Here is a 14,080-nt window from a genome sequence, read left to right on the forward strand (position 1 = left end):
CAGATCGACACTTCCACCCAGCTTGGTGTTGCCTGTGAACTTACTGAGGGTGCACTCCCAGGTCCTGTCGTCCAAATCATTGATGAAAATGTTAAACAGGAGCAGCCCCAGCACTGAGCCCTGGGGGACACCACTCGTGACTGGCTGCCAAATGGAATTAAATCCACTGAGCACAACTCTTTGGACTTGGCCATCCAACCAGTTTTTCACCCAGCAAAGCGTACGCCCATCCAAGACAAGAGCAGTCAGTTTCGCTAGGAGAATGTCATGGGCAACAAGTGTCAAATGCCTTAGTAAAGTCAAGGCAGACAACAGCCTTTCCTTCATCCAACAAGTGGGTCACCTTGTCACAGAAGGAGATCAGGTTTGTTAAACAGGACCTGCCCTTCACAAACCCATGCTGACTGGGTCTGATCACCTGTTTGTCCTGCATGTGCCTGATCTGCTCCATCAGGCTCCCTGGCACTGAAGTCAAACTGACTTGCCTGTAACTTCCCAGATCATCCTTCTGTCCCTTCTTACAGATGGGTATTATATTGGCTGACTTCCCATCAGCTGGGACCTCCCAAGTCAGCCAGACTGCTGATAAATGATCGGCAGTGGTTTGGTGAGCACCTGTGCCAGCTGTCTCAGTACTCTAGGATGTACCCCATCCGGCACCACAGATTTTTGGATATTGATGTGGAGCAGCAGATCCCCAACCATCTCCTCTTGGGTTGTGGGGTAGGACATTTTGCTCCTGGCCTCTTGTCTCTTGGCTTGGAGGGCTGGCTTCCCTTGGTACAAGTGTTTCTATTACTAAAGACTGAGGCAAACAAGGGATTAAGCACCTCAGCCTTATCCTCATCTGTTGTCATGGTAGTTGCTCCTGGGTCTAGCAGGGAGGAAATCCCTATAAGTCTTTACTGTCAGAAGTGGTACGTTCAGTTTTAGTACGGCATTCCAATTTTGTTTAGAATGAATGGTCAAGATGTTATAAAACTAACATAATATAGAAAAAAAGAAGGTGTCATTCTTTTAACACTAGCAGTTTTCTACCTACGCATTTTAATGAATTGGTTTCCTCTGTTTTCTGTGATCTTAAAGAATAATTAGAGAACGTTGTTCTACCTAAAACCTCCAATGGTTTTGTTCACTATGTGTTAGTAATTGCAGTGATTAAGAAGTTTTGAGGAAATTTTTTTTTTCTTTTTATGTGTTTCAGGAGTACCTGAAGTATGAATACCAGTTACGTAGTTTCAACATATGCCAAAAACACTGGCCAGAGGAAAATTCTTCAGTAGTTCATGGTTTTGCAGGTTGATTTCTTTCTTGGGGACTTTTCTTCTCTCATGAAGTAGAGGAGCAAAGAGATATTTTTTCAGTGAGAGTCTCTTCTCTCAGGTAGGAAAATCAATACTGTGAAATAGCTCTTCAGGTTTCCTCCTCTATCTCTTTAATATACCCTGGAAGGAGGAGTTGAGAAATGTTAAATCTGCGTATAGAACAACAGTGGTCCCTGCAGCAATGCAGCTTCTTATGTTAAATCAGATAGATGCCAGCACCAGCAGCTCATGGAGGAGCAGACTTTAGGAGATATTTGGGCTTGTGTGTGCACTTGCCAGGTTTGGTGGTGGGTTTTTATAGTTTATTTTGTTGAATCGTGCCCAGGTGGGATGCTCTAAGTAGGTTTTTCTAGGAAAAAGCAAGAAATAAGTTGTTCAGTGCTGCAGAAGTTCTTGGATCTAGAGTTTCCCGAGTGACCATGATGTTGATCTCGAGTCCATGCTTCCCATACATATGGTTTTCCTGTCTATTTAGATGTTTATTAGTTCTTACATGGAAAGAGCCCCCAAGGATATTGTCCATTGCGTACTTGTTTCCCTGACACTGTCAGTCTTGCATGCTGAGCTAGGCAGGCACTCTAAGGAGTGTATGACTGACCGCTGCAGGTAAGTATGTGCAGGGATGCTGGGTTGCATTGTGTGAAAAGCTTAAAGGACACAAGTACTTAAATTCAAAACCATTGTTTCTTAATGGTTTTCCCTTTACTAATTTTTACCCTTGAGTAGGTGACTGAGGACAAAGGGCAGGGAATGTATCATCTGGATAGGTACTGACCCAGACATAGGAACTGACCCAAACATATGACTGGTGGATGTGGAGCTTTTAGGTCCCTAGTATAAAACTAGACTAAGAAGTGCTTGAATTTTTATCATCTGTCTGCCCCACTGGCAGGGAAGGGAGAGAGAGGGATACCATGTGTTACCAATGGGTTTTCATAGCAGATGCAGTGACATGTTTCTGATTCACAGATGACAAAATTATGTGTTCCCGTCAAGGTTACCAAACTAAAATCTCTTCTCCTGCTTTTCCTTGGCTTGCTTATTTTAACAGTAATGCAATGTGGTCTTTTCAGGTGTTGTTTCACTCTGCTGTATTGTAGATTGCTGTCCAGCATCTCTTTCTTATGAAAACTTAAAAGCATCTTCTGATCTTTTTTTCTGTTTCCTAGCATCTCAGCATCTTCTGAACTGTAGAAAAGTGTTCTGTAGGCCTGCGATTGACCCTGAGTTTGTAAAGGTGACGCAAACTTTCAGTCGCTGTGGACACACAGCAAAAATACCGCAGCCCCAGTAGTGCTGATGCCATTGGAAAACGTGCGTTATGCACATACCGTTTGCAAAGTTTTGTTAAGAGTTGCGGGTTGTCCAGACTTGCCTCTCAGCTGTCTTGCTGGTCTTCTTGTCCATGTCTTGCAGGAATTTGTGTGGAATGGTTTGTGTTTTGTTTTGGGTTGAGTTTGGGGGTTTTGAGGGTTTTTTGGCATGAGTAAAGTATATTATTTATATAATATGTATTTGGACTGTCTCAGCTGTAACTGTATAAAAATATTTTCTGTCTGAATCACATACCTGGTATGATGAATCTAAGCCCAAAAATTAGAAGTTGGCAAAGCTGTAAGTAACTGAGAACAGTCTTGTTGTGGAAAATATTATTCTAATTATTCCCAGGACTGCTGCTAACTCCTATAATATACTTTATTAAATTCTCTCTCTCTCAGGTCCCCTTCAAATGTTATTCAAACATAGCAGTAGTGTGTGTGAGCAGCGGTGTGACACAGGGAGGTGAGGGATCAACTGATGCAAACTGAATGTCCGTTCATTGGCCTTTCAAATTTCTTACCTGTGAAAAAACGTATATGGGTGAAAGAAAAGGTAAATAGGGACAGAGGCTGTAGAGAAAGTTAAGCAGTTGCTTGCTGAGGCAGTAGGAGTTGAGACCTCATACACATATAGGCAAGGTAAGTTACATTTTCTCTGCCCTATAAATAGAGAAGTGGTACTTTCTGTAAATAGAAGAATTAGTTTTCACAACTGAGAACTTAAAAGTAAACTAAGCAAAGTTTACATTCCTCCGGCAGCGAGACACTGGAGACTCACAATAATAGTCTTAGTAACAAAAAATATTTCAAGAAGTTATTTATGACTCAGTACAAAAGGTGAGAACCAGGGAAATGCCAAGATTTGATGAGGTTTGCGTAGGGGGGTGAAGTTTTCACTAAGCATTTAGTAAGGCAAAAAGATAATTTCAAGCCTCAGAATGAGGGAAGGAGTGATGTCTGAGACAGTATCACATTTTATCTGTAATGATTTCTTATAGTTATCTATATTTTTTTTCCTTGGTAGTACTTTTGAGTTTGTCCAACTGAGTTTAGAGGGTTAAGTCTGTATGTATTTAAATAGGGAACTTGTTTGATATCTGCATGTGATGAACATCCAGAGTTTTCAAGTACAGCACATGAAGAGTTCTTTTACACCCAAGAAACAGGATATGAATTGTGATTCTCACATATCATCTAAAAATGAGTATATGGATATTGTTTCCTCATATTGCTGTGTTTAGCAATCTTCTACCTTTTATTACTGAAGCGTTCAAGCCAAGTTAGTGCTCGACTGTGTCTTGAAATATTTTCTTCTTTGAGGAAAAGACAGTCAGAGATTTTTAGACCAATGAATGATACGTTTTGACTCTGATGTTTCTAGTTAACGCTTGAAGAGATTGGTGCATTGTGCTGTCTTCAGTTCAAGTGACAGTCAGCAATTAACATCTAGCCTAATTTTCAATCATCTGTTGCCTGTCGCTTTGTTTACAATATTCATGCTTTTATTTTCACATTTCCAGCATCAGACTTAGTTCATAACATATTTAAAAACTTTCTGAAGTGTGTTGGTGACATAATACTTTATCTGGCTGAATACATGTGTAGGCTTGTAATTACGCGATGCTTACCTCACTGTCTTCCAAGTGATTGAGAGGTCAGTTGCAAATTAACATAATTCTTACTGAATCAATTTTCATTGTCTTTGAAATGATAAATATTTATTTGTACAACCAGTGTTCTCTGATAGGTTATTCAATCTTATATCACAAAATTGCTAGTAAGATACTTTATATATATTATCCTGGATATTGGTTTGTATTTTTGCTGCCTTTGAACGTATAAAACATGGCCTGACTCAGGTGCAGGGCCTTGCACTTTGACTTGTGGAAGCTCATGCAGTTTGCACTGGCCCATTTCTCAAGCCTGTCAAGGTCCCTCTGGATGGCATCTCTTCCCTCAAGTGAGTCCATGGCACCACACAGCTTGATGTTGTCAGCAAACTTACTGAGGGTGCACTCAGTGCCGTCATCCATGTCGCTGACAAAGATGTTGAACAGCACTGGACCCAGAACAGACCCCTGAGGAACACCGCTTGTCACTGGTCTCCATGTGGACATTGAGCCATTGACCACAACTCTCTGAGTGCGACCTTCTAGCCAGTTTCTTATGCACCAAGTGGTCCACCCATCAGGTCCATGTCTCTCCGTCTAAACCAAGGATGTCATGTCGGACAGTGTCAAATGCCTTGCACAAGTCCAGATAGATGATGTCAGTTGCTCTTCCCATATCAACCAGAACTGTAACTTTGTCACAGAAGCCACCAAATCAGTCAGATACAATTTGCCCTTGGTGAAGCCATGTTGGCTGTCACCAATCACCTCACTGTATTTCATGCACATTACTTAGTACAGCTGCCAGGAGGATCTGCTCCATGATTTTACCTGGCACAGAGGTGAGACTGACTGGTCTGTAGTTCCCTGGGTTTTCTTTGCTTTCCTTTTTAAAAATAGGCATTATGTTTCGTTTTTTCCAGTCTACGGGAACTTCGCCAGACTGCCACGACTTCTTAAATACAATGACTAGTGGCCTAGCAACTTCAGCAGCCAGTTCCTTCAGGACCCGTGGATGTATCTCATCAGGTCCCACGGACTTGTGCACCTTCAGGTTCTCTCGGTGTTCCCGAACCTGATCTGTTCCTACCCTGGGTGGTTCTTCACTCGCCCAGAATACGTGATAAGGGATGTAATGTCAAGTGGTTATCAGTGAAGACTAAAGGAAAAAATCATTGAGTACTTCAGCTTTCTCCACATCTTCAGTAATCAGGTCACCTGTATCACTCCAGAGAGGCCCCACATTCTTTCTTCTTTTTCTTTTTGTTTTCAAATACCTGCAGAATCCTTTTCTGTTATTTTTAATGTCTCTGGCCAGATTTGATTCCTTCAGGGCTTTAGCTTTTCTAACCTGGTTTCTAGCTTCACAAGCAATCTCCTTGTAATCATCCCAGGTTATCAGTCCTTGCTTCCACCCTTTGTGGATTCCCCTTTTGTGTTTGCGCTGGATGTAGTCAGTAATGGTTCACGTTTCCTTTTCTGAAACATGGGTGTTTGAGTCAAATTTTGCCCCGCCTTAGCTCTTTTAATAATGCAAATACAGTTCTGCCTGAGGCATCTGCAATTCAGCTACTTTCTGTATTTTATACTGTAACGCTAAGGAAAGCAAAATAGTATTTTTCTCTAGTCTCTGCATTCTTCCCTGTGTTCAAGTCAAATCTGAACCCTGCATCCCTCTGAACTTATACTCACCTTGCTCGGTTTTGTGGGATGCCTGGGTCTAGCTGGCTATAGCTCCTGCAGATGTAGCCGAGGTAGACCCAGGCTGATCCCCTTGGCGTTGAGCTTTGTCCAGACTTTGCCTCCAGTTCTCCAGCTTGTGCTGCCCACTCTGCTGCTACTGTTACGCTGCTGGCAGTACCTGAATTAGTTTAAATCTGGCTGAGGAGTATCCGCGTTCACTTCACGCAAAGCCAGCTGCCACATAAGTGCTCAGCTAGTCACAGCTTGTAAATTCAGAAGCTTAAAAACTTAGATTTTACTTCGGGCACAATATTTTTATTATTTTTGGACGCCATTTGCTCTTGCATTTTCTTCAGTAGTTGTGCTGACTGTGTCTCTTCCATTCTCTCCACCTTGCACAGGAAGAGCCATCTGGTTTTCTGCAGCTGGCTCCATCGATAACCACGTTCTGGCAAACTGTTTCAGGTCTTGCCCCAGTCACAGGAGGCTTAGTCCAGTAAGAATGAAGCTGCCTTATAGCTATTATTTCTTCATCCCACTTTGAATTACCATTTGATATAGATTTACCTGGCAGGAGAAACCTTTCATAAGCAGGATGGCATTCTTTGGCAAATTAATATGATGACTCTTCAGAAGTTAGTGCTGATGTTTGATACAGTGCTGTTAGTTGCATGCAGGAGTAATGCAGATGGCAGGTAACAGCAGAGGTAGTTAAATTTACATTTTGGAAGGCAGACCAGTTCTAGTTTAGTGAAAGTTTGTAAGAATTATCTCCTTGAAATGAAGTGCCTGAGAATGTTGCATACATCCTGACTCCTCATCGTTATTATTTACAAAACAGCATTTGAATACTCCATTTTGGGGCTGAAGACAGGCTAACTGTAATATTCAAATGTTCCATATGAAAGATATTTGCTAAGATGCACATTTAGACATTTAGAAAAGCAGCCTCCTTTGACTACTGTTCTTGAAAAATGATTTGGATGAACTACTTATGTTGACAGGTAAAGAGGAGCAGAGTCTTCTCAGATGGATTACTGCAGACACCCTAATAAGAAGAGGTGGAAGATGGATATAGAGTATTTCGTTCCCCTAGTATTTACTGACCATGAGGAATGTGGATCTGTTTTTTAATAGCTTGTGTATACTGTAACTTGACTAAATACTGTTGTATTTATCATATTCATATGTGTTTAGTCACTAGCAGAGGAAAAGGCTAAATTCAGATACCATGGTAGACATACCATGGAATGTGAGACAATACAAAGCCAGCTTGTTTGAAGTGTAATGCTTATCACTCTGCTGCATTTATACTTTTTAATGTGTTCTTTGACACTGAAGTTCTTTGACCTCCAAAGCATTTTGTGGCAAAATAGGGTACTTAAATTTCATCAGATATATTAGAATTTATTAGTTTCATTTAAATATACTTTTTTCCATCAGTTATTTTTTGCAATATTCCAGTATTTTATCCCAGTATATTATTTCTATTGGAAAGTTTGTGTTTTCCATAAAAAGGTTCATGGTTGTTCTATTAGTAGAACATTTCCAATAAGAGACATTGAGATGATCCAGATGGACAAATAGAGCAGAGCAGGCTAAATTTTTTGTAAGTGTAACTGTAGGCATTAGCGTGTGTTAGGAACTTTTTCCTTTTTCAGTAAAAGCTCAACACATTTTTCCTTAAGTTTGATTTTAAGGAAGTTAGCCAAATAGTTGACCACAGTGACAATGAGATTTTAAAAGGCTGTCATCTGTGTAACAGTTGTGCTCTGCAGGGCTAATAAAGAAAAATATCAAAAGCAAGTCAGATCTCGTAGCTTCTTGGTTTCATTACAGATTAGATTTCCAAGGTCGGTGTTGCGCTGGCAAGGGAGAGCGTTTTTAGCTTGGACAGTCAAGTAAGTTATTTTTCAGGAAATGACAGAGAAGTTCCTAAGGGATTTTATGAACCATGTGTTTGGAAAAGATTGGTTTAAAGAGAGTTGAAAAAATCAGAAAACTACTTGTATGTCAGCTACTCTTTCACTCAACAGTGACAGCTCCATAGAAGCCTCCCTCGAGCTTCCCATGTTGTAAGAATTACAAAACTGTCTGACTGGGTTGCAGTATAAGTTGTTTTACTACCTATTCCTCTAAACCCTAAGAAATACAACATCCACTTCTCAAAGGCCATCCTCATGAAGAATACCCATGAGCTCTATGCACACCTTTTGTATGTAATTCCTACCAAAATATGCCATTTTATGCATGGAGGAAGCCCCCTACTGCAAAAGAGCATAGGAGAGGGAATACCCTTGATTAGTGTGTAGTATTAGTGGGAAAGACAAACTACGTACTGAAAGGTTCTCGAAGAGACAATAGTCTGATTTAGGTATATAGCAGTATCAGTAACACTGCTAAGCATTAGTGAAGAGACAGATTTTTCAATAAAGAAATAGCTATAGGTTACCTAAAATTAATACAGATACATTTGAAGTAGGAGCCACATTTATAAGAATATGTGCTTTTGTGATTGTTCTTAGGTACACCTTTTTTTTTTCTTTTTCTTTTTTTCGGTAATGAAGGTCTAAGTTAGATTGCAGTAACAAGAGATTTAACAGGAGTCAGTGAAGCAACATACTTGTCCTCTCAATGGGTTTATGTCACAGTATAAAATCTATTCATTGTGTTATAAAAAAATTAAGGCTGCTTCTCCAGGCCGGAAGGGGTCAGGTAACAGCTTTACAAAGGCTAGAGCTATTGGGGATGCTTTCTGAAAATCCTGCAGTGAACATTTCACTTCACTGACAAGGTCTTTCTCTACACATTCTGGGCCAAGCGATGTCATAATTGCATAATGTTAAGCCTTGATTAATAAAATTATGTCGTTTTTCTTGTGCTATAACTTAATACTGTACCTTGTAAGTGAAACAGTCCAATTTCGTATAAGAAACATGACAATGCTTGTCGTGGGGGAAAGGGACTGTGGGTACAACCAACTTTTGAACTGATTTTAGGTAAGATACATGCATCTTGTAATGGATAGCATAATGGATCTGAATCTCTTTGAGCACTTCAGTAAGAGTGAGGCTCTTGGGTTGTGTAGAGCTGTACCACTGGAGGCCTAAGCACAGGTACAACAAGCAGTTTCCCAGGTCAGCAGGGAGACAGAGGTAGCTATGGACTAATTTTACCTGCCTGCAAGAACCAGTGCTCCAAACATCAGTGCAACCTGAGCTGCCCATCTGCAGCTCCTGCTTTCTGCTGGCTCTCATGGCCATCAGGGAAGAGTTCAGCATGTATGAAGTCTGCTACTGGGAAGGGTCGATGACTCTCAGCTCTGTGCCTCCTCATCCTCTATCCCAACAGTTTGATTACTCGGCTTCTAATACCTAATCTTTTGCTTCGTTTTCTTTAGTACCTCGTAGAGCTTGCTACATCCCTTCTTAGGGCCGCAGCAAATTGAAACAGAGCAAACTGACCTCTTGAGGACTCTTCTGCTTCTTTCTTTACTGTACCCAAACTTTTTGTCCAAGTTCTGGAGCAACAAGGGAGGCTTTTCCTTATGGGAAGACCATGCAGAAGCTTCTGTAGGGCCTGCTTGTGTAGAGCAGGGAGAGCCATTGCTACAGAGAGGAGGCAAAAACATGACTATAAGCAACCTACCTAGGGCACAGAAGGTCATAAGTCTCAGCGAGTAGATATGGCAGGGATAACTCAAACTAAACAGTGGATGTAAGACGGGAGAACTAGAACTGGGGGAATGTGGCTGGAGAGGAGAGAGATTTCCCCCACCTCCTGCCTCCGTAGTCAGTGTCAGCCTGTCTCTGCATCGTGTAGCTACCCTGTGCCCACTGCAGAACTGAGTTTTGCTGCCCCACCTTCCAAAGGATGAAGTCAGGATAAGTTTATTTGTTTTCATTTGAGGGATAGTGAGATTCAATTTTATCAAGGCTGCTCTGAAGTTTGAGTTGGCTCTGAATACTGTCCTCATCTCCGCCTCTGCTGTGGAGGGCATTCAGAAGTATGGAGCACTGCCATGAGGCACTTACACCCCTGAGATACCAAATTTTGGCTGCAGTTACGTGCAGCTCTGATTACTGCCACCACCCAGGTACTCTTACTGATTCTGTGCAATACCGTTTTCCCCTGGACCAGTCAGATGGGAGTAGGTTTGAAGCATTCTTTTGATCTCTGCTGTATGCCATGGTCTTGCTCTAGTCATAGCACAGCTGAGACAGAAAATGTGCCATTGTCTGAACAATAATGAGGCACGTGGAAATCCTCTTAGTGTTTCATGGACTGTAGCTGTCATTTCATTTACTCTGGAATTCCTTCCATACGGCCATAACAAAGGTTTGAGTTTATTGAATGAGTTAGCTGTTCTCAGACAAAAGTCTGTCAAGCAAGCTGAAGCATCTAAGGGCTGTATCTATTTCTGTAAGTAATACATTAAATAGAATTCATTTTGGTAAGCTTTTTCTTGAGAGAGAAAAGCACAGTACTAGAATTTTGTGGGGTCTTCCTTCCTGGTGAATGTTAGACAAGTGTATCTGTTTTGTATAAACTTTTTTTTTGCTTCTGGTTTTTCTATCTTCTCTTTCTAAACAAGGCTCTCCCAAATCTCTTTCTCAGCTGTAATTTTTCAGAAGTTTATGTACTTTGCAATTCATTTTTCCATGTACTACACAATATGATGGTATTAATTTACCATAATTATAAACCAGGTAGGTAAAGTAATTTCCATGAGTGAATATCAAAGTACCATTTGTGTATTTCTCATGTAACAGAAAATCAAGCTGAGAGGTTACTGTTCTCTTTAGTTTTCCTCCCTACTTCTGGTCACTTGTTTGTGTCTTTTGTTAAACTGATCATTCTGATTTGTTTGAGACAAAGTTACTGGACCTACATGTTTTCACCTCAGGTTATCTGATAAAAAATGTCCTTTCATATCCATTGTAAGCATTTGACAATGGTAAGAACTGAAAGATTTACCATACAGTTCTCAGTGTGTACTTATAACACCAGTGGCTTATGGGAATGCATGTGTGGGTCTTGTATGTCTTACTAGTTCTTGTTTTCGTCTATTTGTGCTTTCTGTCTTGCAAATTCACAGTGATATTTTACTAATTGTTTGCCCATGTATAATCCAACTGTACAGCAGTACTGTATAGTTTCTGCAGCAAGAAGAGACATGTAAGTATTCTTGCAAACAGTGAGAAAGGATCATTAAAGTAGAAGTTTGCTAATGATCAGAAATGGATAAATTCAGGAAAATGATAAAATTGGACATATTTGCTAACAAAAAAAAATTAAGAAAATGGTTTCCAATATCTGAACACAGGCTATATCATCAGAACAAAGTGGAGACAAAAAAGTGTTTTTGTTTTTTTTAAAAAAGCCTGTGTAAAGTTAGACTTGAAAAATTTTGGTATGTTATTAATAAAAAGCTTAGGAATTCTTCTTAAAGAGTTTACTTCACAGATTTGATGGTTATGAATTGCCATGGCAGATCTGCAATTCTGCTAGGCAAAAGATTAACATTATTCATACTGATATCTAATCCAAAGGTCTTTGTCCCATATGTCATTTATGTGGGTTAAATTCTGTTGGAAGAATTCTTTTAATGGATAATGATCTGGCTTTGTGCAAACATCATTGATAACTCTTGTAGTAGTAACCAGGAAAGGTGAGACTTTTCTAATTTTAGAGTACTCATAAAAAGTTTTCTAATTGGGGTCTTCATATCTATGTTCCCTTGTGTCCCAGTCAGGATGAACTGCAAATCTTTCAGTGCAGTGTAATTTCTGGAATTTCAGTGACTATGGGAAAAGCATTTAACTTGTCTTATTCAGTGATTAATTGCTGCATTTTTCGTTTAACTAACTATCATTTATAAAAAGTCATATGTCTTTTCAGAGTTATCTGTTCATAGAACATGAACATTTTTACAAGAAAAGTAATTTCCTTGCAGTGTTGCATTTTTTCCCCCATGGTTCTTCCATCTTTATTTTGGCACTTTCATCTATGTACACCAGTTTCCTTACATTGTTTTTCTGTCAGGGCCTGCAATTGCTCAGTTAAATTTGTGTGAGATTTTTCTATAGTTATTTTGATTCTGTGAAGAGGTTTAAGTGCTCTCATAACCTAATGTGTCTTTCTGTCTTTCACACAAAGCCATGTATTTATATGAAATAGTGGCACAGAAAACTCACTTCTGTGCTTTTAGTTTGCTGTTGTGAATTGTGAACTGATAAACAGTGAGGAGGCAAATCTGGAATTTATGCTGTCTAAGTAAAGTTGCGTAATAATATGAAGTTCATAATCACAGTATGTATTATTTCACTTACTTGCAGTTCTGCTTTGTAAGTTTTTTTGTTAAAAAATTTAGATTTGCATTAAATGAAAGCATTTACAGATTATCCACTTAGTTATCGCAAATTGCTTTGTATTTCTGAAATACAGGTGCCACGCTAAGTAGATGAGAAACACCATTTGGAGAGTTGTTTTCAAACATTAATTTTAAACTTCACGCCCAGCAGATCTGTCATCCAGCTTTGTAGATGTTAGGTGGCCACTAAAGCTGGATTCAGAGGCTCTGGATGCTAGGCGGCAAAGTTAAACCTTTTATACTGGTACAAACTCTGGTGTAAGGGTAGCAGATTTGTGGCTCTGAAAATGCTGTCATTGTGCATGGAAAGCTGTGGTTCTCTCTTCTCACATTTTCTATGAAAGTTACTGGCAAATATATTCTTTAGTAACATATTGTTAGCAAAAATTATGAAACAGTAATTAAAATTGCTAAGATTAAAAAGGTGAGTGAGTAAATGCCCCTCTACTCTGCCCTGGTGAGGCCGCATCTGGAATCTTGTGTCCAGTTCTGGGCCCCTCAGCTCAAGAGAGACAGGGAACTGCTGGAGAGAGTCCAGCGCAGAGCCACAAAGATGATGAAGGGAGTAGAACCTCTACTTTATGAGGAAAGGCTGAAGGAGCTGGGTCTCTTTAGCTTGGAGAAGAGGAGGCTGAGGGGTAATCTCATAAATGTTTGTAAATACTTCAAGGGGGAGTGTCAGGAGAATGGAGCCAGGCTCTTTTTGGTGGTGTCCAAGGACAAGGGGCAGCGGGTGCGAGCTAGAACATTGTAGGTTCCACAAAACATGAGGAAAAACTTTTTCTCGGTGAGGGTGACAGAGCCCTGGCACAGGCTGCCCAGGGAGATTGTGGAGTCTCCTTCTCTAGAGACATTCAAAACCCGCCTGGACGCGTTCCTGTATGACCTACTGTAGGTGATCCTGCTCTGGCAGGGGAGCTGGACTAGATGAACTTTTGAGGTCCCTTCCAACCCCTGACATTCTGTGATTCTATGATACTTTTTGGTGTTGTGAAGCCATTTCTGTAATTCCTTAAACAGTGATGAAACAGAACAAAATAGACATGTGCTTTGAAAAGAAGGTACATGGGGGATTTTGTATTTCCTTTCTTCCCCATATTCTAACTGTTCTCCTTTATGAAATGATGGGTTTATAGATGCCAGAGAGAAAGACATTTCTCTGAAGCTGCACATGTATGCCTAAAACCAAAATGGGTCTGCAGAAGCCAAGCCACAATTCACAAGAAAGTTACCTGTCAAGGGAGTGCTTACAGCTGAGGCAGGAGCCCCCTAGTTTTCTCCGAAGTTCTTGGCAAACCCTGTTGCCCAGAGAATTGCTAAACTAACAGAGGTGTGAGTGGATGCTATGAGTTTCTCTTGATTCCTGAATGTTTAGTATCAGATTAATTCAAAACTGTTGTGCAACATCTTAACTAGTGACTCATGGTCACTCTTAACTTAACTGGTTTCCTAGTCTGTTAACCATCCTTCCTACCAAGTTATTCTTCAAACTCACTGCCAAGCAGTTTCCTGTGCAATCCAAAGCATTTTGTTCCTTGCAGAACTATTTCTTTCATGCAGTGTATAGAATATAAAATGTAAATAATGCTTTCTTCTCATATAATTAGGATGTTAGATCTCAAGTAAAGAAAAAAGCCTACATTGATTATTTTTTTTTTGCATCTGATTCTCTTTACAGTTCTGAACTTACAAGATATTCCTAATGGTGCCTTAGAGTTTTTTCACATGTAGTGGAAAATTGTTTAATAGCCAATAGCTGTTCTACCAAAA

The 14,080-nt window shown here is 40.1% G+C and overlaps 1 protein-coding gene across 1 annotated transcript in view; it reads left to right on the forward strand.

The window, feature by feature from the left end:
• Positions 1–524: 524 nt before the first annotated feature.
• LOC104278480 (sorting nexin-24-like) overlaps positions 525–14,080 on the forward strand; it is a gene marked incomplete at its 5' end in the record, with an annotated part of 60,659 nt that continues 47,103 nt past the window's right edge. Inside the window, 3 exons of the mRNA XM_009875467.1 lie at positions 525–723; positions 1,205–1,298; positions 2,495–2,562. Of these exons, the coding sequence (XP_009873769.1) occupies positions 525–723; positions 1,205–1,298; positions 2,495–2,562 (361 nt within the window). The remainder of the gene's footprint in view (positions 724–1,204; positions 1,299–2,494; positions 2,563–14,080) is intronic.

This window comes from Apaloderma vittatum, unplaced genomic scaffold, assembly GCF_000703405.1.
Source record: "Apaloderma vittatum isolate BGI_N311 unplaced genomic scaffold, ASM70340v1 scaffold5798, whole genome shotgun sequence".
Lineage (NCBI taxonomy): Eukaryota > Metazoa > Chordata > Aves > Trogoniformes > Trogonidae > Apaloderma > Apaloderma vittatum.